This window comes from Colletotrichum fructicola (genome assembly GCF_000319635.2).
Source record: "Colletotrichum fructicola Nara gc5 chromosome Unknown KSG_Nara_v1_contig04, whole genome shotgun sequence".
NCBI classification, from domain to species: domain Eukaryota; kingdom Fungi; phylum Ascomycota; class Sordariomycetes; order Glomerellales; family Glomerellaceae; genus Colletotrichum; species Colletotrichum fructicola.
This window is the reverse complement of record NW_027094054.1, coordinates 1,886,306-1,910,051: the sequence shown is the minus strand read 5'-3', so window position 1 is coordinate 1,910,051 and position 23,746 is coordinate 1,886,306. Positions and strand designations below refer to the sequence as shown.

Here is a 23,746-nt window from a genome sequence, read left to right as displayed (position 1 = left end):
GTCGTACGAGCACTGCTGTTGAAGCAGCAACTCCCCGACCCAGTCGAGGGCATCGATGCAAACCCAGTCGGAGTCATGCCTGACCAGAGTCTCCGTCGATTGCTTCCTGCCCCAAAACCCCCCCTTCCAGCTCTATCACGTCCACCGCCTGCCCCCTCTCGAAAACGTGCCACAGCGACAAAAGTTGCGTGCAATGCCTGTCGTGCCAAGAAAAAGGCTGTAAGCACCGGACCGCCCCGTAGTCTTCCTCTCCAAGTCAACTAACAGATCTACCTTTAGTGCGATGGCAAGAGACCTGCATGTTCATCGTGTGTCGAGCTGAACGTGGCATGCGCCTATGTCAGTGTAGACGAAAAGGAGACGCCCGCAATGGCTCTCAAGCGCGAGAACCAGGCTCTCAAAGCCGAGAACGAAGCTAACAAGCGCGAGAATGAGGTCCAGAAGCGCAAAAACCAGGCTCTCGAGTCAATGTTGGCCCAACTTAGCTACATGTCACCAGAGGCCATGGCGAGGACTGTGAAGGAATTCAAGTTCGCAGTCGACCCAAACGCTCCTCTCCGCTCCATCACCCCGTCCGGCCTTGACCCTCGACGCTTTCTGCCTCAGCTGCACACCAATGTCGAGTTTGAACTCATGAGAGACTATCCGACTGCGTACCCTATTTCAGGAAACGCCCCTCGATTCTCCAGTCCAGAGAGCACAGACTCCAGACCGTCCAAAATGCGTCGGATCACTGAAGCGTCTGATTCGGCCTCGTCATCGCCTGAACCGAGCATGGTATTCAGCAACGTGTCCGTGGCCGGTTCTTCATCGGGAGAAACCTCCAACGAGTCCATGGTCCTTCCGTCGAGCACGTCCAGCGTCTTCTCGGTTGAGTCTACCCGCCCTCCGCCCATCCAGACCGACTCGCGCTTGAAGGATCTCGACATTACACACTGGACTGCCGTGTCCATCCCAAGCGATGTTGCTGCGAATGTCATCTCACTTTACCTTGAGACGGACCATGCCATTCTAGGCTTGTTTGATACCGAATTGTTCGTGCATGATCTCACCCACTACGAATACCAGTTCTGCTCTCCGCTGCTCGTCAGCGCCCTTCTCGCCTTTGCTTGCGTTAGTCTTGGCATCCCTTTCCAGTCTAACCACAGCTGACTCCTGAGTAGCAAGCCTATGCGGCATACGACCCTGCCGCCTCTGGTTGGAGTCACGAATTCCAGGCAGAAGCAGACAGGTTATGGCGCGCAGATCGAGAAGACTCCCTGACGACTGTTGCCGCCCTGGCTTTCCTCATTCAGTCTGTGGGCTGCAACGGCGACGGCGAGCTCGACGTTCAGTACATCAAAGACACGGCAGCCATGGCAAAACGCATGAAGCTCTTCGGCACTCCTGATTCCTGCACCACCGAAGACCTCGGCAAACTGTCCGAGGAAGACGCAAGGGCGAAAGCACAGGTCGCCTGGGGGGTCTTCAGCAATCTGAGGTGAGTCTCGGAGAAGACCACCCTTGCGACGAGAGTGTCCCTAATAATGGGAATAGCATGGCTTCGCAATTTTATCTGCCAGCTACTACCGAGTATCCGCCAGCTCTTCCAATACCTGGGAAGGATCCCATCGTACATGCTGGTACGAGAAGCGAGAGTCCTCTCGACTCCGCGGCCTCTGGTTCTCGCAGGAAAAGAAGCGAACCACCACGAGGGGCAGCGACATTCGCAGCTCTTTGCGAGTTATGGGTCATCTCATCACGATTAACGTGGTACTATCAGCATGACACCGGCCCTGGAAAGGCCGCCAAGGGGTTCGCCCTGCAAAAATACCAAAAACTGCTGTCATGGGCAGCCAACCTGCCCGAAGGTGTAACACGTAATGAGCACAGCCCTGGCCATGTGCTCGTTTGCCAGTATGTCACCCCGTAGCTTAGGCCGCACGTAGTCAAGACTCACCGTCTGTAGTATGCTCTTCCACGGCACGATCCTCTACCTCTTCCGGCCGTTCATCCCCACCGAACAGCAACACACAATCAACTCGTGGTCGCCGTCTGCGCCAGCCGTACCGTCCATCTTCGCCGCTTCCCTCGAGCAGCTTAAAAGCCTGGTAGACACCTACATGACATTACCCCAAAGGACCTACTCCATCTTCTGGCACATAGCCCTAATGCACGTGGCAAACGCCGCGGCAAACGACGCAAGCGATCCCGACGGACGCCACTACTTTTTCAAATGCATCTATGCTTATCTGGGTCTCTACCGTTCCTTCGCCGTCGCCGGAGTGATAGCGCAGGGCCTGCTGGGCATGGCGGTCAAGAAGGGGACGCTGAATGCCGCGGAGGGGTATGCGATATGGCAGGAGTTTCGAGCTACGGACAGTCAGAGGAGCAGCGGGCAGTCGGTAGCTCCGACGGGGTTGTTCGTCACTGATCTCAACCTCGCCGTGAGGGATCGGGAAGCGGCGAGGGTGGACAGGCTCATTGAGGAGTTTAACGAGTTAACGCTGCTAGAGGAGTTCACTGTTGGAGTTACATGAGAGGTGATTTGGGAGTTGATACCGTGTCTCGGGCAAGTGCAGCCCGGCTAGGCATCCATGACAGAAAGCAAACGAATGAAAACGAATTCACCGCAACCTCTCTGGTCTGATTGCACGTCCCGCCTCCAGAGAGCTCCATGACTGTCGTCGCTCCTGTTCCTTTCAACAGTGAATAGAACCTCCCATTTGGTGCAGAGGTTTAGCATATCGCGCTTTCACCGCGGGGACACGAGTTCGAATCTCGTAGTGGGAAATCTTTTTGATTCGTTGACCTTGTCTGCTTTATTGTTTTGCCAGGCTTTGAGGGCCGAAAATCCACCCCTTTTCATGACCCTTGCGAGCTCGAGAGGTCACCACTCACGAAAACTACTAACACCGCGGCGTATCTAAAGGTACATTAGCTTGATATCTCTCAAGTGGTGACGAGGCTTGACTTACGCTGCGGTTCCGGCAAATATCTCCGCCCTTCGAGCGTTCGTTGTCAGCCCGACGCTGAGAGCGAATAGAGCTGTGAAAAAGGCGATGAGGCCAAGCTTTGCGGTGTCGTTTTTGGCAAAGTACAGTCCTGTTATTGATCCTATCAGGAGGATTGCTGCGATGAGGGTGCTGATAACCGCGACTGCGATGGATATGGAGCGCTCCTCGTATCTTCCTATTTGTACTCCGTTTTGCTTGGTATCTGCCTGATAGGAGTTGAGCAGGTCATCCCCTTGTTTTTGCGTGCGCGCTTACTTTTACAGGCCAGTTTCTTCTCAGGTACTCTGATAAAAAGTCCGTCTCTTGGGCCGGATTCAGAGCAATCAAGTCATTCGCATTTTCGAGGATATCTCTTTCTCTCCCGCTGAGTTCACTTACGCCTGTGAACCATGCTTTGAAGGCTTCTAAAACTCGCCTTTTTGGTCTGTCTAATTTAGCGATTTCACTTTGGCGAAGTAAGGTCTCATCTGGCGGATTGTGAGCATGAGGATCGTGGGATTGAGCAACATTCGACATACAATATTCTTCCAATTTCTGGCGCAATTTTGCAACTAATTCCGTGCGAGCTTTCGCCTTTGATAGTTGGACATGGTCTGCTGTGCTTGTACTGCTTGACTGCACGAGATTATCCAGTCGCTCCCAATCACACACTACTAACTGCCAGTCCATGTCTTCGTCTTCGGCATCTTGCTTATCGAGCTCATTTAGCTGGTTTTCGAGCCCCAGTAATTCGGACTGGAGATATAGCAAATTGCGGGCTGCTAGCTCGTCAAATCTTCGATAGATCAGCGTCTCGTTGTCGACATCCCGTGCCATCCAATTTGCGACTTCAGCGTATCCTATCTTGTGAGTTGTCATGTCGTTTCTTTGTGCTTGATAATTGCAGCAACTGGGGTGGTCTTGGAGAAACACGAAACGAAGCAATATCTACTAGCAAAACTATGAAAGCATGAGCTCCGAAGCCTTCCTCATTCTCCGGTGCCCGGAGGTTTTGCCGACAAAGATTTGCACTTGTATGGTAATCACCAACCTAGCTCTGGAGGGCAGCCATATGTGACTCGGAACTTCTCCAGCGTGCAGTAGTCCGCCGGAGCTCTGCCCGAAAAGAGGCTGGGCTGCCAATCAATCATTTAGAGTCCTAATGCCGCTCGCTGACGTGGCGTTCGAATGTGCACAATTTGAGGCTGTGATGTCTCGGCGAGCTTTTCGACAGGTTTCATTGGATGTTAGTGAGTGTTGGGCCGTAGTGCGTCTGCCCGGGTTGCCTGCGGTATATTGGTACAGAACGAGGACCAAAATCGATAACTACTGACCGTCATCCTGAAATTTGAGTTAGCCCTCACTGTTGGTTTGCTCCCAAGTTTTCCCCCTCCAGACACAGACGACGACGACTGGTCTAGTCCAACAATATGGATGATTCAATATCGCATCAAGTTATTTACGACTTCTTGGGCAGAACGACCAGGGTGTCCTCTTTCAAAACCTCTCCCGCTTCTTATAACATTTGGATTGACGATGCCGTTAGGCGTGACGAGTTTGTTAGGTGTGACGATGCCATTCATTCCTACCAAGAACCTCCCCGAACAAGGGGGGCTACAGATCTTTTTTTTTTCCAACAGACCATCCCCTTCACGCCTTGGGATATTCCTTGATACCGGTAATACCAAACGTCTCGAATCAGAGCATTTTCCAATAGCGAGGCAACAGCCTGACCTAAGTCTGCTACTCCTTGTGTGTTGCCCTATAAAGGCTAACGGAAAACACGTGCAGGCAACTCAAATCAATCGCCCAGTGAGAAGAGTCGATATACATCAGGAACAACGGACTTTGTGGTCGAGGGAAGTGTCGACGGTATACGTACAGAAGCGTCACCAGACACCGGCTCAGATGAATGCATCATGTCGGCCCAGTTTGCGTCTAAGTTACGTCGAAAACTGGTGCCTGGTACCGAAAAAACCATAACTCTCGCAAACAAAAAAACAGTTCAATCACCAGGGATGGTCGAGGTGCTCTGGAAATTTGCGAACGACCAAAAACGTCATAGGTTGAAATGCTGGGTTCTGCCAGGCTGCACCAAAGACTTTGTCTTGGGAAGCAAGTTCTTACACATGACAAAAACTCTAACGGCATTCAGTCACCGCATCAAGAAAGTCTTCACTTCGTTGAAGCTCCGGTTGAGACTCATGAGCGAAGAGAAGCTGCGTCTATCGGGGATATTCAACAACCGCATGACGTCGGCACTTGCAGATACTGGGTCCGACCTGATGCTTGTATCCTTGGAATATGCGTTACATCAAGGTCTTTCCGTGAACACTGGGAAAAAGTACCGGAGCGAAGTCGAGCTTGCAGATGGCACGAAAACATGGACACATGGCACTGTCGAGAACGCGATGTGGACTGTTGGAGAGAGCACAGTGCAGTGCGACTTTCACGTGCTAGATGGTCTGCCTGCGGATATCATTTTGAGCAAAGACTACCTCTTTGACTTGAATATTTTCTCCGATTACGCCGATTCGTTTTTCGACCTAGATTCCGTGGAAGATCTCACTCTTCTCTGCGGTATCCGCCTCGTTGAAGAGGAAATCCAAGATTTAGAAAAGTTGGAGGAAGAATTTTTACGGGATGGTAAGCATTCAGCCGATGTTTATGCTTGAAATTGGCTGACATCTTGTCAGTCACATCGCAAGATGCTTTCAACTTTGACGCAGGAAAGAAGGAACGCCGTAGAAGGCTTTTGACAGTAAAAAAGATTGCTTCATTACCCCTCGCGGAGAGACCCGAGGCACTCAGCCACGAAGAAGACAGGAAACGAAGCTGGAATACGGCGAGGGCACAACACAAAAGACTATGGACGAGGACTTCGTGACGGTCAGTGACTGTAACTAGCCAAGGGGCTGGTTCTGAGAGCTCTGCTTAAACAACAAAGAGACATAGATGGTAGACGGCAGCAATGCCCGGCGGATAAAAAAAAATACGGAGCGATTCCAATGGGAGTTCGGAGTTCAAAAGTGATTTTCTCCATAAAGGAGTGAACTGTTCTGGGATCTGGAGGCCTTCAGTGCTCATCTACAGCAAATCGGATCGCGGTTCGAAGAAGCTTGTTTGTTAGTACCGCTAGACTCAAACTTTGTTCGTATTGTAGATAAATACCTAGGATATAGACCTCGGTCTGCCTCGTCCCCAGGAAATCACCACCGTCTGCTCTAAGCCCTGCAGCTGGTGTAAGTCGTGAACTGAGTTGACAGGGGTGCCGACCGCCCTCCTGATTGGACAAAACACTCCACCTCCACATGGCCAGGAACATCGTACCGCACTGACCTCTCGCGAGCTAGCAGCGTCAGATCCTCTCATTTACATCTCTCATCAATCTCCCATCACAACAAGGACATCGGCCCTTCAGAGATAGCGTTGCAGTCCACGGTCATGACCTCCTTTCGCACAGCCTCTAAATGCCACCGCAGGCCTCCCGTTACAACCCACAAATAGCTCAATGACACCCGTGCCGCCGTCGTCCCTGTTACCCGCCGCCTAGGAGTCTGGAGCGACACGGAAAGCTCCACGAGACGGCACTAAGAGAGCAACTGAGCAACAAACACCGCATCCGGCCGTTTAGGTTGGCTTGGTGTGCCAAATTGCTCCTCCTCTTAGTCAAGGCTCATTTTCTTCGTTCCTCTGCCCTCCGCCGCTTCCAAGCTTCCCGCCCGGTCCCTAACGGGTACGACGGGATCGCCATTGCCCAGTCGCGCTGGCCACTGCAACAGCTCACTCTTGACGCTAAGCCTGAACTCTCTGCAGCGTTTTCAAATCATGGCGACCAAGTGGCCGCTAGCCAAGGAGCTCCCGACGCCGTTTTCGTAGGGATCTCGCGCGATCCCCAGTAGCTCTCTACCTGTTGGTCACTCGATTTGCTATGCTTTTGTTCGGCCGGGGCGATGGTCTGGCCAGCTAGTGGCTCGATGACATTTGGAAGGAAACAACAACGCACGATCACGTCTCACATTCCGGTGCGCCGTTGCTTGGGGATGTGTTTACGGCAACACCATCCCAGGCCAAGACAACGATGTATTGTCGCCTCTTCTTTTTAAATCATCCCATCCCCGCGTTCTCTCTTTCATCCCGTCCCCGACAGAGCCGCACGCCACTCACTCTCCCAGACAAACACAACCATGCCGTCAACGAGGTCATCTATTTTGGGCCTGGCCCTCGCTCTCCTGCCTCTGGCTGTGGCTGACGACCACCCCGTCGTGGCGGACGATGTCTGCAATTGCTTCCTCACCAACACCTCAGAGAGCTACTTCACCAACCATCTGTTCTACGACTTCCGCAACCTCGGCCAGTACGCCGGTGTCCCTGACATCATCACCAGCTACAACGACAGCGGCAACGCCTCGGTAACTTCAGACTACTTCAACTCCGATGCATGGACGTCAATATGGTCTATCCAGAGCTGGAACAACAGCGGCAACAGGGGCAGGAGCGGCAACGATGCCACCATCAGCATGGTCAACTCTCCCAATAACATCTACATCGAGAAGAACACCGACTCCAATCCCCAGTCGGACACCTACATGAGCTTCCGCACCGCGCGTCTCAAGGACTTCCAGACCTCTGCCGAGATGGAGTCTGTCTCGATGGGCTACCACTTCGTCTCAGTCCGCATGTTTGCCCGCACCATCGGCGACCCAGGTGCCTGCACGGCCTTATTTACCTACCGCGAAGCCGAAAAGTATGCCGACGTCCAGGAGGCCGATATCGAGGTCCTGACCAAGGATCCCGACAACAGGATCCAGTACACGAACCAGCCCTCGTTTGACGACAGCGGTAACACCATCGACCAGTCGACCCAGAACGGCACGGTGCCTGTCTCTTGGCGCGACTGGGCCATCCACCGCCTGGACTGGGACTCGGAGCAGAGCGTCTGGCTGGTTGACGGCCACAAGGTCTCTACCATCAAGTTCCAGGTCCCTCGCGATCCCAGCCGTGTTATGATCAACTCCTGGAGTGATGGTGGATCATGGTCTGGCGTGATGGAAGTCGGCAATTCGGCCGTCTTGCAGGTGCAATGGCTCGAGTTGGTCTTCAACACCACCGACTCTCCCACAACCGTCACAAAGCGCGGTGCCGCCGACTCGCAGCACGCTCACGGACCCCAGGGCAAGCTGGCGCGTCGCGACGGAGATGGACAGTGCCAGGTCGTCTGCAGCATCGACTCTGCGCACGACTTTGGTCAAGTCGTCATGTTGCACAACGGCACGGCGCCTGGTCTGTTGCTCGCCCAGTCCCGGGCCCTGGTCTTCTGGGTGCCGGTGTTCATCATGTCGGCAATGTTCTTCCATGTCCTGTCTTAAGGAGTGTGTGTGGTCTCTTTCCAGCATAGCAAGGGGTTTAAAATGCATCTGTATCTTGATAGATAACGAAGTCTACGATTACATTCTCGCAGCTGTTTCTCTACTCACATCTTGATCCTCATTTGTCCCCATGACCAGGGTGGTCAGACAATCACAGATGTCAGCGCTCTGAAGGGATGAACAATGCAGCGAGCTCGACCCCTGTATCTCCAAACCGGGCATTACGGCGTACCTTGTACAGTGGGCCGCCCTGCAGAAACAGCGGCCCCCAGGTGAGAAGCCAAGAAGCCTCGGCCTCGATGGAGGGGTGGGACGGGAGCGAATGGGAGAGGATCCAACTCCAAACCCTTGCTGCAGCTCAACCTCCCTCAACAAACTTCTCCAATCCCGCTGGCAGTCAAAAACACCAGAAGCTGCAATCCTACGATCACCACGCAACACAAAACCCAAATCTACCACAGCTGCCAACCGCAAGCAATCATGGTCGACCAGGTCCCGACGAAGCCCCAGAGGCGCCCCTCGTCGCCCGCGAAGAATGCTTACCTCATCTTCTACAACTTCGTCTCGGCCGTCGCTTGGTCCGTCGTCCTCGGCAGGACAGTCGCCCTCTTCACCATGCGCGGCCCTCAATTCGTCTTCCTCGGCGTCGGCGATTGGACGCGCTGGACGCAGACTCTGGCCGCTATGGAGGTCCTCCACGCCCTGCTTGGTGCGTCCCCTTAACAACCGAGCCAATCGCTTCAAGAACTGACGGGAATCATGTACAGGAGTCGTCCGCGCCCCCGTCTTCACGACCGTGATGCAGGTCCTCAGCCGCTTCGTCCTCGTCTGGGGCATCGTCTACCCGTTCCCTCACCTCGCCCGCAGCACCTGGTACTCGTCCATGCTCCTCGCCTGGAGCGTCACCGAGGTCATCCGCTACTCTTACTTTGCCCTGAACCTCAGCGGCATCCAGCCCAAGCCCCTCGTCTGGCTGCGCTACAACACCTTCTTCGTGCTGTACCCAATTGGCATCACCAGCGAGTGCGCCTTGATTTACCTTTCGACCGGCCCCTATGCGAAGCTCAACCCGTTGCTCCCGGCCATTGGCTACATGGTTCTGGCCATCTACGTTCCTGGTACGTTAGTTGCGCAAGAGAAATGCAGACTCGACACTGACATACGGCAGGCTCCTACATTCTCTACACCTACATGATGGCGCAGAGGAGAAAGGTCATGCGCCAGATGAAGGCCGACGACTTGGGTCTCTCCAAGACGCAGTGATTGCATTGCAAGACGAGGTTAAAAAATACAGGTGGGTATTTGGAGGCTACGTGGGTATGGATTTAGACAAAACCGGTATCTAAAAGCGCGTCCTTCGTTGCTCTGGAGGCGCAACATTCGTAATAAAATAGATAAAAAGGAAACCCTCTCGTGCATCAAGCAGTCGCACTCTCTCCCGCTTCCGTGATGGCCAGTTTCGGCTCCTCGCTGGTCTCGTACCAGTCGTTCGTCGTCCACTGCACGATCAGCGACGCCGCATCCTGCTTCAGCTTCTCGTAACCAGGGTTCTGCTTCGCCTCAAACATGTCTGCGGCGGCGTCAGTACTCAGCTCCACGGTCGGTAGCAGGCAACTTACTCATATGCGCCAACGTCTCGTCGGTAGCCATATCATTGACTGCCTCATTCCACACCCCGGCAGGGCCCTTCTTGGGCAGGTTGCAGAACGTGCGGTCCTTGCCGAGCACCGTCCCGACTACACTGACCTCTTTGCTGCCCGCCGCCTTTCCAAGCCGGGTGTACAGGTTGGCAAACCCGACCCCGAGCTCCCGGTTCAGCTTGACCATGTACTGCACCCTCTTCTGCAGCTCCGCGCCCTTGGCCAGACACCCGACGAACTCGAGGTGCGACGTCGCCCACGTCAACCCCTGCGTGATCTGCTCGCGGTTGTAATATGCCGCCCCGGCGCTCGCCGCAGCAACAGCCGCGCTGCCGGCCACCATGGCAATCTTGCCCCATCCCCAGCCAGCCTGCTGCTGATCCTTCTTGACTGGTGGTGCTGGAAGCGCCGCGACGGGAGCTTTGTTCTGCGCGGGAGAGGCGGCTTGCTTCGCGCCCCAGATGGCCGTCCCGAGGCCGCTGAGCTGCGTCATGGCGGCGGACGCGGTGTTGTAGTGGCCCTCGGCGCCGTGGGCGACGACTCCGGGCGAGATGCCGAGATAGGGGGTGTCGAAGGCGAGCACGCCCTGGACGTAGGGGAACATAAGCCCGTTGAAGGTGGACGGGTTGTCCGACTTCTCGACGCCGTCTTCGGAGTAGATGGGGTGCTCGGAGGTGAGCCCGACGACGGTCTCGGCGGCCACGATGCCGCCCATCGAGTGGCCGATCAGCACGATCCTAACGGACGGGTCGACCGTCGGCGACGGGGTGGCGTTTGCGACCTCGAGGTCGATGACCTTTTCTAGGAGCCTGGCCTGGGTGTCAGTGACCGACCCTGGCATACTACGAAGCGAGGGAACTCACCAGTCGCGGAAACGGCTGACGCAGTCTCCCAGATCTCCGCGCGTCTCATACTTTGGGTACACGAGATGCTTTACATTGATTTTGGGGAGGGCGGCGGCGAGCTGGGCCCGGAGCTGCTCTGTAAAGCCATCCTTGTCCCCGAAGGTGTCGTCACCTCCCTGTGAAGTGTCAGAAGCTGGTTGCATGTTGAAGTCCCCCCGACGAGGAAAACATACCTTGAAGCCGTGGATAAACACAAGAAGTAATGTCTTCTTCATCTTGTGATCGCCATCCACGGTTGCTTTAAGTTGGATGTTCGGGACAGCTGGCATAGCTTCAGCCTACGGGCTTGTCGGCTGACAGTACGAGGACAGTGCGAAAGTGCATGAACGACTGCCCCCGCATCGCCACCCCACCCATGTGACTCCCTTCTGAAGGGCAACTTCGATCAAGCATGTCTCTCCTTCATCTTGGAGTAGAATGACGTTACTGTGGGAGTCTGTCTTCATTAGTGTTTTGACAATAAACTTGACCATGAGAGTCAACAGATTGGATACTTGCAGCCGTTTCTGATTTTCTCCGTTGGCACTATGGCGTACCTACGGCACAGTGTGCAGGCAACGAGCGGGTAGCTCATCCCAAAACCAATCAATGAATGCTAATCCTGTCACCTGATGAGGTATGCAGGCTGCAAGAGCCAGCCACTTTATAAAGTGCGTATACCTGTAGCTGACGCCGCTTCCATTGCATCGATTGCAACTTCGAAACTTCAACACTTCAAGATATGGGAAATGCGTCTTCTCAACGTCAAGACCAGAACGTTGGAGCAGTATTTCAACAACATCCCGAAGTATGCGATACTTTCTCATCGATGGGGCGAAGAAGAGGTCACTCTCCAAGACCTCAGCGCTCCAGCTTATCAACTCATGAGAGGATATGCCAAAGTCAACGGCTTCTGCGTCTTGGCTGCGGAGCATGGCTTCGACTATGTCTGGATCGACGCCTGTTGCATCGACAAGACGAGCAGCGCTGAACTCTCTGAAGCCATCAATTCTATGTTCCGGTGGTACGAGAATGCGTCAACTTGTTACGCCTACCTTGACGACGTAGGCAGAGGTCCAGCGGACGAGGGCCAGCCCGATGTTGATGGCGAATTCAAGGAGAGTCTTTGGTTCACGAGAGGCTGGACTTTGCAAGAGCTTCTCGCTCCCAAACGTGTGCTGTTCTACGACAAATTTTGGAGGCAATTTGGCGACCGCTCCTCCTTAGCTGCTGATATCAATGCCATCACAAATATCCCCATTTCTTACCTTCGTAGGGAACAAGATTTTCGTTCAGCGAGCATCGCCGTCCGCATGTCGTGGGCAGCTTATAGAGAGACTACCAGGATCGAGGATAGGGCGTACGCGCTTCTGGGAATATTCAATGTAAACATGCCGCTTCTCTATGGAGAAGGCGATCGCGCATTTGAGAGGCTCCAGCTAGAGCTCCTAAAGCTCAACACTGACGAATCCGTTCTTGCGTGGAGCCCGCTGGATACTACCTTGAAAGAGGAACCTTCGGATGTGTTCTACAAGCGTTTCCGGATTTATTATAGCGTTATACACCTGCTATCCGCCGACCCTCAAGAAACTCAGTACTCCAAGGAGTACTACCGAGAAGTCTCACATCGACCTGAGTATCACAGGCTACTCGCTCAGAGTCCCAGAGACTTCGCTTGCTGGTCAAACATTTCCGCCATACCGATGGGTGGAACAAGCTCGGTGCCTGAAATGACGAGCCGAGGCCTGCGAATCACGCTTCCTCTTTTCCAACTTGAGAAGCTTGCCTACGGTCTGCTTGACTGTCAGATTGGGACGGATTTCAGAAAAGTCGTTGCGATCCCTCTGTTCCAGACCGCTATTAGTGATGAGTACATCCGACCAAAGCAGCCCCCATGCTTATTGGATCTCCCCTGGAGCACTACACGGCGCATGCAGTATCGTACCATCTACATAAGGAAGGACAAGCAGGATCATCGTCTTGAGCAACCGATCTGGAATACGGATATCAAGTGTGGGTTTGTCCGTCTCGACGCTGCACCAGATTTACCGGAGCGGTTGGTGAAAGTAATACCGACAGAGGCGGACAAGAGGCAATGGAGCAGCGTTTGCCCCGTTTCAGGTGCTGACCAGACTTGGAAACGCATTCTCTTGCACTACTCAAAGGACGACGGTGAAGATGATGGGTTCGTTGTCGTCCTCGAGCGGCGGACCTTGATCCGCGCAATATTCTCGCATACTATGGTTCCACCACCTTTCGTCTGTCACATTGTCGCCAAGAAAAAGGACCAGTCTCTCGAAGACATGTCACAGAACTTCGATACATCCAAAGCAGGCGACTTGGTTGTGTGCCCGGATGGACCTCGGAGTGTCACAGTGAGACGCGATGCGTTCCTGAAGCACGAAATGTTCATTGTCACGATCTCCTCCTCTTATCCATCATGTTTGCCAATCCAAAATCGGATCTTCAGAGCACCCTCACGAGGACTTTTTGCTGGGGCCGGGATGAATGCGGACGCTGCAAGCAGTTACGTCTACGAAAGTTGCATGTTTAGTTGGCGAGAATTCTATTTCGTCCCCATTACGATTCTCTCTTGGGCATTGCTCAGCAGTACGGTCAGCAAAGCAGAAATTGCTGTGCTGGCCGGATCTAGTCTCTCTTACTTTGCAATACGCCTCAAAGCTCGACATGCCGCACACGCCATCCATGTGTCGAACGTGGATACATCTGAGTACGAAGTCGCATTTCGTTACTGGCCTTTGGACCTGGCGTTTGTAGTTTGTTTCACGTTTATCAACGTGTTCATCTTCATTCGCTGCTATCGGCTTGGCGAGGACAATACTGCATTGCTAGGCCTTCATCTACTCTCGATCTCCATCTGGGGTCAAAGACCTAGGACTCTTGGTACGCCTTGGAGGGAACGGCTGGTCAAGACTTGGCTGCGTTCCCGTGTATTTGCATTGAATGTGTCTATACTTCTCCTGGTTATGTCATTATATAGCCTATTGACGGAAATGGTGGCCAAAACTAGATGAGCCCACGCCCGAAGAGCCACCCGAGTTATACAGACTTAGGCAGAGAACCACAATGCTTTATCAGCGTGTAACTGACTAGGATGATGTACAAAACATGACCGAGCAAAGTCAAAGCACGAGCGATCGGAAGTATAGTAAACCATGATTGATCATCTCTAAGTATGCTTCGGATCAGTCTCAATCATGTTTTTGGCATACAACTTTGATCCTTCTTCGGTAGAAGACAATTTTAGTCAATTGACCTGCAGATCACCCTTGGTAAACACGATCAATTCGCTTTTAGTAAATCGCTAATGAAAACACCAAGGTTCCTAGTACGTGGCAGCCAGTCTCTGCACAAGGTACTGCCCGCTGTTGATACCCTCGTACTTCTTCTCCGCTTCTGTTGCGTAAGTACCCGGAATGGCCTCAATGTGGCTCTTGAAGTTAGGGTTGCAAAAGTAGCTTCTCATCGTTAGCATCTCATTCACTTTCCTTGGTCATCTGACTCACGCAATGCTGTACCGCGGAGGGTACTCGGATCCATCTTCCGGCTTCCTTGGGGGCTCGACGACACGGTGGATCGTGCTCTTGATTGTGTCGTTGCTCCATCTCGCCAACAAGTCACCCGCGTTGACGACCACCGTTCCGGGGATGGGCGTGGCATCCACAAACTGGCCGTTGGGGCTCTTCACCTGCAGACCGCCCCGGTCGTCCTGGAAGAGCAGGGTGATGGAGCCATAATCGCTGTGAGCTCCGGCACGAACCTGGCCGGGGTTGATCTTGAAAACTTCAGGGTTGACTGACGGGTAGTGCAGCAGACGGAGCGTGTTATCGCCGACATCCGTAAACCCGTCAAAGTAGTGCTCATCGATGCCCATGCCAACGGCAATGGCGCGCATGACCTCTACGTGGAGGTTCTTGCACTGCCCAAAGAAGTCAAGCATCTGGGCCTTGAATCCGTCCACGGGGCTGCCCGCCTTCTCCACGGGCCACTGGTTCGGGTGCGTGGGCTCACCTTCGCGGCCAATCTCGTAGCTCTCCTTCAGGTCTGGGTTGCCGGCACGCTCCTTGCCGACCGAGGCGGCGTCCATGAACTGGCTGACCTTCTCGCGGCCGGGGGCAGAGTACCCGCGGTTGGCCTCGGGCGTGGTCCAGCCGACGGCGGTCTTTGCATCGTCGTCCTGGGCGAAGAAGTCGGCCGACTTGGCAAAGGTGGCAGCGCGGAGCTCGTGGCTGATGGGGACATTCTTGAGGTAGATGAAGCCGGCGTTCTGGAAACCGTCGAGGATCTGCTTGGCGGTCTCGGTGCGCTTTGCGTTATCGCCGCTGAGGAAGGCGGAGAAGTCGATGAGCTGGGGTGTGTGAGTGAGAAGTGAAGTCGGAGATGCTTGGCGAACTCACGGGAATGAAGAGGCCCTCCTTGTCTACCGCGGTGGCCGCCATTGTGATTTAGTTATGAACAGCTGAGAATGAGAATGAGCACCGCGAGATTGCAAACAGTTGATGAGATGTCAGTGGTCAAGTGTATCAGATACCATTACTCGGACTGAGACGTAGAAGATTCCACGGCGTCGCGATAAGGTTCACGAGCGAGATCCGTGCGGTAGGGCATTTGAGTGACTTATATTCGTCTGGTAATACAACAGGACCCTTGTGAAAGTGCGAGTTCAGGCTACCAACCACATGGCCGGCATTGACCTCAGCCCGGGCATCTAATCAGTCCAGCAGGCCAAAGCCCCTTGCTGATCCCGGCAAAGAGGTGATGGAGGAAGCAGTAAGCCATACAAATCCCTGAGGGGTCATAGGTCGGCTCGAACCGGGCGAGTCGCACGACCAAGGCCATCGGAGACCTCCTACGCTGTGCTCATAATACCAACGTGTAAGACAATAAAACAGAGTGGCGTTACCCCGCCAAAAAGACGACGGAAAGATAAGGCCGGCGCGGCGCAAAGGACCGGCGAAGATAACGGCGGGGTAGGACAATCGGCAGCCAGCGCAGTTGGAGCAAGACGCCCGCGTGTGGGGTGGGCGACTTGATGCGGAGACGTGCATTTCGGATGCAACTTCATCACCTTCCTGTAAAGACATAGCCCTCGGGTAGCTGGTACTTAACTCAGGAACACGAGAATACTCAGCGCTTAAGAAATACTCGTCTCAAAGACTCGACGTTGTGTCTTTTTCTCTTTCCTGCAATTGCGTGTTAGCTGAGAACCTTCACGACTCGCGATTGAGCCTCGACCATTTGTAAGTCGGCAACCTCCAACGTCGCATCTTCAATCTTCCAGCCAAAGACTCACATCAAGCACAGAACACATCCAAGGCGCTCCCTTCATACCCCGCACCTCACCAAACAACAAGGAATTCAAACATCTTTGAGCATCTGGCGAAAAAAAAGACGGAATGGCCTCTTCAACACCGATGAGGGTGGTCGACATCCACACGCACATGTACCCCCCGTCGTACATCAAGATTCTCGAGTCTCGAACCACCATTCCTGTTGTCCGCCGGTTTCCGCAGGACCCCGATCCGCGCCTTATCCTCCTCGCCTCGGAGCAGCAGGCCCTCGACGAAGCCACCAAGGATGCCACGGCAAAGCCCCCGGGCCGGCCACTGACCTCTCACTATGCCTCGCTGGAGCAGAAGGTGCACTTCATGGACACACACAAGATCGACATCTCGGTCGTTTCCCTGGCAAACCCATGGCTGGACTTTATCGACGCCTCGGAGTCCGGCCCCATGGCGCGGGATGTCAACGAGGAGTTTGACCGCATGTGCGCTGCGCATCCCGGGCGTCTGTTCTTCTTCGCTGCCCTTCCCCTGACCGCGTCGCTCGAGACGATCCTCGAAGCCATCAACCACGTCAAGGGGGTCAAGTACTGCCGTGGTATCATCCTAGGCACGTCTGGACTGGGCAAGGGCCTCGATGACCCAGACCTGCTGCCCATCTTCAAGGCCATTGCCGCCGCCGGTCTGACCATTTTCTTGCACCCGCACTATGGCCTGCCCAACGATGTTTGGGGCCCGAGGGCGAGCAACGAGTACGGCCATGTCCTGCCCCTGGCGCTGGGCTTCCCCATGGAAACCACCATCGCCGTGGCGCGCATGTATCTCGCGGGCGTCTTCGATGAGGTGCGCGACTTGCGTATGCTTCTTGCTCACAGCGGCGGCACACTGCCTTTCCTCGCCGGCAGAATTGAGAGTTGCATCCTGCACGACGGACAGCTGGTGCGTGAGGGCAAGGTCGGCAAGGGCCGTCGGAAGATCTGGGACGTGCTCAAGGAGCAGATCTACCTCGATGCAGTCATCTACTCCGAAGTTGGATTGAAGGCGGCCATCGACGCGAGCGGAGCCGACAGGCTCATGTTTGGTACAGATCACCCCTTCTTCCCTCCGTTGACGACTGATGAGCAGGGTGAGTGGGAGAGCGTGAGCATGAACGCGGATGCTGTGGCAGCTGCTGTCGGTGAAGGAAGTGAGCAAGCGAGGGCTATCATGGGCGGAAACGCGATTGAGATTTTGAATCTGAAGGCGGATTGAGTAATGGCATTAAACGAAAATGAAAAGTACCTTGAATTAAAACATTGCGATGAGATTTAGTGAGACGTGGGATCTCATATGAAAAGTGGCTCAATGAGATTCGCTTCACCGCTTTCTTCTTTTAACCAAGACCGGCGGAATCATCACACACCGCCTGCCATTTCATTCACACTCGCCAGTTTCTGCCGGCAATTCCTGAAAATATGCCTGTTGGCCCCGCGACGCTTTCCATCAGACATCTCAACTCTTACAAGCCCAATTCACTTACTTTTATCGAGATACAAGTGAAATTGCTTGCAATTACATCGCAAATCTTGTTTGGTATCATAACATCAATATGGCGACCGAAACGCGCCGTGCTAACGGCACACGCCTCGATGCGTCTCTCGGCATCACAGAGCGCATCGCCCCGAGCATGACTGCTTGGACCGGCGACATGCGCAAGAGGTGCGCAATCCCAACCTCTAAACTCACCCGTCACTAACCAAGCCCAGATACACCGACTTTCAAGTCTACGAGATCAACAAAGATGGCTCCGTCCTCCATCTCACAGAAACACGGCTCCCGCAGCCCCCCAAGGAGCCCACCCCTCCGCCGCCGGCCGCAGAGGAGAAGCAGGAGGAAGTGAAGCCCGAACCACAGCCCGAGAACGGCGAAAACAGCGAAGCCCCAGCGCCAACGATCCCCGAGATCTCTCCCGAGGACATCGCCACCCTCACCTCCCTCACAAATGAGGACTTCGCCAAGCAGCTCGTCGCAATGTTCCAGACCATCTCCGCCGACAAGAACGCAAAGGTCGAGCCCGCCACCTCACCCGCAATGGACGACAAGGACCAGCGCTCGCAGCTCCACCAGGCCGTCCGCCGCATCTTCAACTCCGTCATCGACACAACAACCGACCCAACCGGCGCCATCATCGCCAAGATCTCCCCGCCGAGGGGCAAAGGCAGGGGCGTGCGCGGAGGCCCCCAGCAGAAGAAGAAACAGGAGCCCAAGGTCAAGGCCCCAGGTGAGGGCGAGTACCTGCACTTCACGCTCTACAAGGAGAACCGCGACACCATGGAGGCGACGAACCAGATCGCGCGCGCCCTGCGCGTCAAGCCGCAGTCCATCGGCACCGCCGGCACCAAGGACCGCCGCGCCGCGACGACACAGCGGTGCTCCGTCCGCCACGTCCGCGCCGACAACCTCATGCGCGCAAACTCGCGCCTCAAGGGCGTCACCACCGGCGACTACGTCTACGCCACCACGCCCATCCACCTCGGCGCGCACACCGGCAACGAGTTCGTCATCGCCCTCAAGGACTGCGCCGTCGCCGGGTCCCCCGACCTCCCCCACGACGAGCGCCAGTCCAAGATCGAGGCCTCGGTCAAGGCCGCCATGGAGAGCATGCACTCCCGCGGCTGGATCAACTACTTTGGCCACCAGCGCTTCGGCACGCACGCCGTCGGCACGCACGAGGTCGGCCGCATGATCCTCCAGGAAGACTTCGAGTCCGCCATCAACGCCATCATCTCCTACGACGAGGACATCGCCAAGCGCGCCGCCGGCGGCGAGGTCCCCGCCGAGGGCCACCAGCGCGACGACTTCAACCGCCACCACGCCTGCATGCTCTTCCGCCAGGGCGGCTCCGAGGAGGACGCCATGAAGATCCTCCCGCGCCGCTTCAACGCCGAGGCCAGCGTCATCCGCCACCTCGGCCGCGCCACCTCCCGCCGGGACTTCATCGGCGCTCTGACGAGCATCACCCGCGGCTTGCGCAGCATGTACCTCCACGCCTACCAGTCCTACGTCTGGAACCACGCTGCCAGCCACCGCTGGCGCCTGTACGGCGACAAGGTCGTCGAGGGCGACCTCGTTTTCGCCGACGCGAAGCCCCAGGCCGACGCGACCGCCGAGGAAGAGGCTGACGACGACACCGCCGACGCCCGTGCGCTGACCGCCGAGGAGGCCGCCTCGGGCCGCTACACCATCCACGACGTGATCCTCCCGTCCCCGGGCCACGCCGTGCTCTACCCGACCAACGCGCTGGGCGACTTCTACAAGACCTTCATGAAGGAGAACGGCGACCTCGACCCGGAGAAGATGATCCGCCGCCACCGCGAGTTCAGCCTGCCGGGCGCCTACCGCAAGCTTACCGCGCGCTTCCTCGCGGAGCCCCGCTTCGAGGTGCGCGCCTACACGGATGACAACGAGCAGATGCATCCCACGGACATGGACCGCATCCGCGCCAAGCAGCCGCCCTCGTCCAAGAAGCGCGGCCGCACCGATGGGGACGACGAGCAGGCGAACAAGAAGGCCAAGACCGACGAAGACACCGAGGTGAAGCCCGACGAGACGATGGAGGATGCTGCGGCTGCTCAGCCCGAGGAGAAGCCCGAGGCTGAAGACAAGCCGGCGCAGGCCCAGGAGACGGATGCTGCGGCAGCCGAGCCGGAACCGGCGGCGGTCCAAAAGACGGCCGTTGTGGTGACGTTCCAGCTCCCCAAGAGCGCCTACGCGACAGTCGCCCTGCGTGAGCTGATGGGCGTCGACGAGTCCGAGGTCATGACAGCCCCTGCAAAGTCATGAAAGAGAGCACTGGAGGAAACGTTTCAAGAGGCCTTTCATCAATCCCACTTTGCATCTAACCGTGCCGTAGACTAGATACCCCTGAAGAGATTTGTTGGGTGAAATAAGATATGTACAACGCCCTAGCCTTTGTAAAAATGACCAGACTCCCCCCGTTCCGTGGCCAAGGAAAATGTTGAAAAATTCATTTGTGTACTTTTTCTCAATTGTACCATACTTAACATGCCATCGCTCCAGTGTCGTGATAACAATGCCATGCTGACAACCACCCAATACACAACAGTCTGGTGCGAAGATATCCCCGCTCCTCCCGACCGTCTCGGATACCACGACTCGTGTCCAAATAGCCCTGTTCCCTCAAAGGCGGTGACATCGGCAGTCCTGTGCCGTGCCGTGTTTACTAATGGTGAAAAATCTGCCCCTTCTCTTGCTGGTGGATCGCTGGATTTCTAGGTTCGGTGTGATGTTAAATTCTTTGTTGTGGCTGCCGTTAACGGCTCGTCTCGCCTCTGATTGTTGCAGTTTAACTCAATACGCGTTGCTTTCGTGTGCCTCTGTAGACCAACGAGCAACGCAGTCGAGTGTAAAGATCCAGACACATATGCAAATTCGGCAATGGTGAGTGCACCGAAACACGCATTGCGGACTCGGTCGCTTCTGAACGAAGCCTACTTGGTCTCCCAGCCCCATACCTGCGCGAGGTATTTGGCCATGTTGACACGCTTCGACCGCATTTCGACCATCCAGGGATGCTCAAGCATTCTCCAAGGGCTTGCTCTCCGGGTAGACTCCTTCTCTAGGCTTCAAGGTGTTAGTCATAGCTCAAATGTTTCTCGAGGTATACTCACCAGCACTCGATGAAGTACTTGAAGTTGTCACTCCAAAAGATGTTGGCATCCGGCTCGTCCTTGAGCTTGGGGATGGGCTGCCGCACAATGTACGTAAGAAGATCGATAAGGCCGGCGCGAGGCTGCATCTCGGTGCCGTCGGCGGGGAAGGGGAAGCGATGTTGTGCCACCTCCAAGAGGGTGACGCCGGTCGACCAGACGTCGGATGTGATGGTGTATGATTGGCCAGTGATTCGCTCCGGGGCCATGTAGTAACTTGTACCGATGAAGGTGTTTGCCTCGCCCTTTGTTCCAAAGTCTCCTGAAACACCGAAATCGCACAGCTTGACGTCTCCGTTCCTGCATAGCAAGATGTTGGAAGGCTTGATATCTCGGTGAATGATGCGCATGCCGTGCAGGTACGTCAGACCGCGGAGGACACCCTCGGAGATCTTGCCGAGCACCTTCTCGCCTGTGCGACCTCCAAGCTTCTTGACCTCCTTGTAGATGCTGTCGAGAGAGCCACCCTCGCAGAACTCCATGGCAATCGAGATGGTGCCAGTAGTGTTGTCTTCGAAAGCGCCGTAGTACCTGCAAATGTGCTCCGACGCGCACTCCTTGTTGAAACCGAGCTCTCTCACGATCTGCTTCTTAACGTCGGGATCGGGATTCGTGGTGATGATCTGCGAGTGTCAGTCTAGTTCAAGTGTGGTGTCCATATCTACGCACCTTCAGGGCGAAGATGGTCTTGCCGCCTTTCAGCTTGGCTTTTGTGACGGCACCACCGGCACCCTCGCCGAGAGAGTCGAGTTCTTCGATTCTCTTCTCCAAGCTTGCGACCCTCCACCCATCTGCGTCGAGTTCCTCAACATCCAACGTCCTGCCGCGCTCCAGAGAGAGCTTGTCAAAGCCCTCCAGACCTTGTAAGCTACCATCTCTTTCCATGCCCACGCCGCCGTCGCTTCTTTCCGAGTATATGGAGCCAACAGCAGACGACGGGTCGGGCGTTCCCCTCGGTGGCGCACCGAAACCATACTGTGAGGCAAACGACAATGCCGAGTACTGAGATCCGGCCGAGGTGGGGTTGCTGGCCCTGCCATCCAGAGGGCCGAAGCTTCCTGACCTAGAGTGGGCCGCGCTGCTCTCGCTGCCACCGCTGGCTGACTGGCCCACCCCGACTGGCCTTTGGGGCTGCTCATAGGGGGTTGTCTGGCTGCCCATGGGGGTTGCAAGGTGAAGGGTCGGTAGAGGAGGTCGAGAGTTTACGGGTTGGGGCGCAGTGCCGCCGACGGGCTTTGCATTTGGCGAAGGTGGGATCGCAAGACCGAGTCTCGGTGTGCGGGCGCCGCCGCCGGGCCTCGATCCGGGGATGGCAGGACGAAGAAGAGGAACGGGAGAGTTCATCATGGGGACGGATCCGGGCGTAGAGAGGGGAGAAGGGATTGGAGCCTGCGTGGTGTCAGTCAGCGTGCGTGTCGAGGGCCGGTGAGATGGACGCTGGCGAGAAGCTTACCTGCTGAGGAGGGTCCATGGTCTGTGGTTGTGAAGAGTTTTGGTCGGCCATTACGGCGATGTAATGTTGGGGCGGCCAGAAGATGGTTGTTGAAGCTGGGGAGGGTTATACACAAGAGGATTCCACAAAGTCGCAAAAGGGCCGAAGCCAAGCAACCCGACGACGTAGTTGGATGTAGGTCGAAGTGTGGTCGCTGCGGCACAGGGCACGGGCGGAAAGACGAGAGCTAAGGTAGCGTGCTCGAGGGATTGTGGGAGGAAAAGCTGACGTAGCAGTTGGGGCTAGACAATGGGATTCGCGGACGGGTGGTTCCTCTGGCTCAGGGCAAAATGCGTTAGTACCCGTCGAGGTCGGCCGTTTAGGCGGTTTCGTGAATATGGGTGTCGGAGCGAGTGGAAGACGGGAAACATGCAAGGAAGAAACGACGACGACTTTGACGACCAAAAGGGCGATACGATAAGCAGCGTGCGTTTCCCGCTAGGTGTCGCCTCGGGATGGATCAAGGCTGAAATGGAGGTAGGTCTCGGTATCTGCCCACCGTAATAATGGTCGAGGTCGGAAATCGGAACGGACAGTGTTGGAGCTGGCCTTGGAAGGTGGTGAGAGGGTGGAAGAAATGCAGTCGGCCGTGGATGCGTACGCGGTTTCTATGGTCTTCAGGCCCGACGTCTGGTATTGGGACCGGGGTCTGGAAGAGGGGGTTTCTTTTCCTTGGAGGGACTTGGTGAGGGACCAGCAGCAAGCAGGCCGAAGCAGGACGACAGGGACCGACCGACGGGGAGGAGGGGAGGGGGGACCAGACCAGACCAGACAGACTCCAGAGGGACCCGACGAGTTGTGGCGAGACCAAGGTCCAAGGTCGCAGTCTTTGGGAGCGCCTGAGAGTGGGATTCAAGTGGGTGAAAAAAGGCGGGGAGCGGGCGGGACGAGGGACGAGGGACGAGGGACTTGAGCTTGGGCGCTAATTCCAAGGCCAAGTTCCAATCGACGACACCAGGAAGCCTGCCTGAGATGACAATGCCCTGCTGCGGTTGTGTGAATGCTGAATGCTGCACCGCGCGCAACGCAACACAACACACGTAATTGCCCAAGAAAGGTGTACCTTAATCATCCTTGGGTATTCATCCCATCTGCACCTACGTCCGTCATGCTCTAGCTGCTATTACAGAGTTCGAGCATCCCGTCGGGGCCTTCCATCACCCTGCCAGGGGCTCTTCCATTGCCTTTATTGCGCCTTACATCAATACCTTAAGGTACCTTAGCCAGGTTCAGGTCACTTGGGCTGTACCTGCCGTCGCCTCCAGAGCACGAACCCAAAGTCAACCGGCACCAGAGCGACGAGTAAAAGGATGAAGCTTGGAATCAGAAGAGGACCGCGCTTGGTCATTGAATTTTCTTGTCTCTTTTTCTCTC

The 23,746-nt window shown here is 55.5% G+C and overlaps 11 protein-coding genes across 11 annotated transcripts; 7 read left to right on the top strand and 4 right to left on the bottom strand.

The window, feature by feature from the left end:
- Positions 1-75: 75 nt before the first annotated feature.
- On the top strand, positions 76-2,519 carry nirA-5 (Nitrogen assimilation transcription factor nirA; the record flags this gene model as incomplete). The annotated part of the gene is made up of 5 exons (XM_032035934.1): positions 76-219; positions 280-1,113; positions 1,164-1,480; positions 1,537-1,896; positions 1,949-2,519. 5 exons carry the CDS (start codon positions 76-78, stop codon positions 2,517-2,519), a joined length of 2,226 nt encoding a protein of 741 aa, XP_031885066.1.
- A 325-nt stretch (positions 2,520-2,844) lies between these two features.
- Positions 2,845-3,854, bottom strand: CGGC5_v007363 (uncharacterized protein; the record flags this gene model as incomplete). The annotated part of the gene is made up of 4 exons (XM_032035932.1): positions 2,845-2,905; positions 2,958-3,202; positions 3,252-3,463; positions 3,515-3,854. 4 exons carry the CDS (start codon positions 3,852-3,854, stop codon positions 2,845-2,847), a joined length of 858 nt encoding a protein of 285 aa, XP_031885001.1.
- A 693-nt stretch (positions 3,855-4,547) lies between these two features.
- On the top strand, positions 4,548-5,937 carry CGGC5_v007362 (uncharacterized protein; the record flags this gene model as incomplete). The annotated part of the gene is made up of 6 exons (XM_066151848.1): positions 4,548-4,713; positions 4,767-4,905; positions 5,131-5,621; positions 5,672-5,736; positions 5,787-5,864; positions 5,923-5,937. 6 exons carry the CDS (start codon positions 4,548-4,550, stop codon positions 5,935-5,937), a joined length of 954 nt encoding a protein of 317 aa, XP_066008727.1.
- A 1,225-nt stretch (positions 5,938-7,162) lies between these two features.
- Positions 7,163-8,344, top strand: CGGC5_v007361 (uncharacterized protein; the record flags this gene model as incomplete). The annotated part of the gene is made up of 1 exon (XM_032035930.1): positions 7,163-8,344. The coding sequence occupies one exon, from the start codon at positions 7,163-7,165 to the stop codon at positions 8,342-8,344; it is 1,182 nt and encodes a 393-aa protein (XP_031885155.1).
- Positions 8,345-8,824: 480 nt separating this feature from the next.
- On the top strand, positions 8,825-9,607 carry CGGC5_v007360 (putative very-long-chain (3R)-3-hydroxyacyl-CoA dehydratase; the record flags this gene model as incomplete). Its single annotated transcript, XM_032035929.1, has 3 exons — positions 8,825-9,053; positions 9,112-9,462; positions 9,513-9,607. 3 exons carry the CDS (start codon positions 8,825-8,827, stop codon positions 9,605-9,607), a joined length of 675 nt encoding a protein of 224 aa, XP_031885002.1.
- A 155-nt stretch (positions 9,608-9,762) lies between these two features.
- CGGC5_v007359 (uncharacterized protein) lies at positions 9,763-11,104 on the bottom strand (the record flags this gene model as incomplete). Its single annotated transcript, XM_032035928.1, has 4 exons — positions 9,763-9,914; positions 9,964-10,793; positions 10,848-11,005; positions 11,063-11,104. 4 exons carry the CDS (start codon positions 11,102-11,104, stop codon positions 9,763-9,765), a joined length of 1,182 nt encoding a protein of 393 aa, XP_031885184.1.
- Positions 11,105-11,617: 513 nt separating this feature from the next.
- Positions 11,618-13,422, top strand: CGGC5_v007358 (Vegetative incompatibility protein HET-E-1; the record flags this gene model as incomplete). The annotated part of the gene is made up of 2 exons (XM_032035927.1): positions 11,618-13,243; positions 13,411-13,422. The coding sequence occupies 2 exons, from the start codon at positions 11,618-11,620 to the stop codon at positions 13,420-13,422; spliced, it is 1,638 nt and encodes a 545-aa protein (XP_031885183.1).
- Positions 13,423-14,214: 792 nt separating this feature from the next.
- htyE-1 (2-oxoglutarate-dependent dioxygenase htyE) lies at positions 14,215-15,328 on the bottom strand (the record flags this gene model as incomplete). Its single annotated transcript, XM_032035926.1, has 3 exons — positions 14,215-14,347; positions 14,396-15,237; positions 15,287-15,328. The coding sequence occupies 3 exons, from the start codon at positions 15,326-15,328 to the stop codon at positions 14,215-14,217; spliced, it is 1,017 nt and encodes a 338-aa protein (XP_031885186.1).
- Positions 15,329-16,285: 957 nt separating this feature from the next.
- Positions 16,286-17,422, top strand: acmsd (2-amino-3-carboxymuconate-6-semialdehyde decarboxylase; the record flags this gene model as incomplete). The annotated part of the gene is made up of 1 exon (XM_032035925.1): positions 16,286-17,422. One exon carries the CDS (start codon positions 16,286-16,288, stop codon positions 17,420-17,422), a length of 1,137 nt encoding a protein of 378 aa, XP_031885185.1.
- Positions 17,423-17,759: 337 nt separating this feature from the next.
- Positions 17,760-19,993, top strand: PUS7 (Multisubstrate pseudouridine synthase 7; the record flags this gene model as incomplete). Its single annotated transcript, XM_032035924.1, has 2 exons — positions 17,760-17,869; positions 17,917-19,993. The coding sequence occupies 2 exons, from the start codon at positions 17,760-17,762 to the stop codon at positions 19,991-19,993; spliced, it is 2,187 nt and encodes a 728-aa protein (XP_031885188.1).
- A 668-nt stretch (positions 19,994-20,661) lies between these two features.
- Positions 20,662-22,351, bottom strand: MKK1 (MAP kinase kinase MKK1/SSP32; the record flags this gene model as incomplete). Its single annotated transcript, XM_032035923.1, has 4 exons — positions 20,662-20,794; positions 20,842-21,503; positions 21,550-22,269; positions 22,334-22,351. 4 exons carry the CDS (start codon positions 22,349-22,351, stop codon positions 20,662-20,664), a joined length of 1,533 nt encoding a protein of 510 aa, XP_031885187.1.
- Between the last annotated feature and the right edge of the window lie 1,395 nt (positions 22,352-23,746).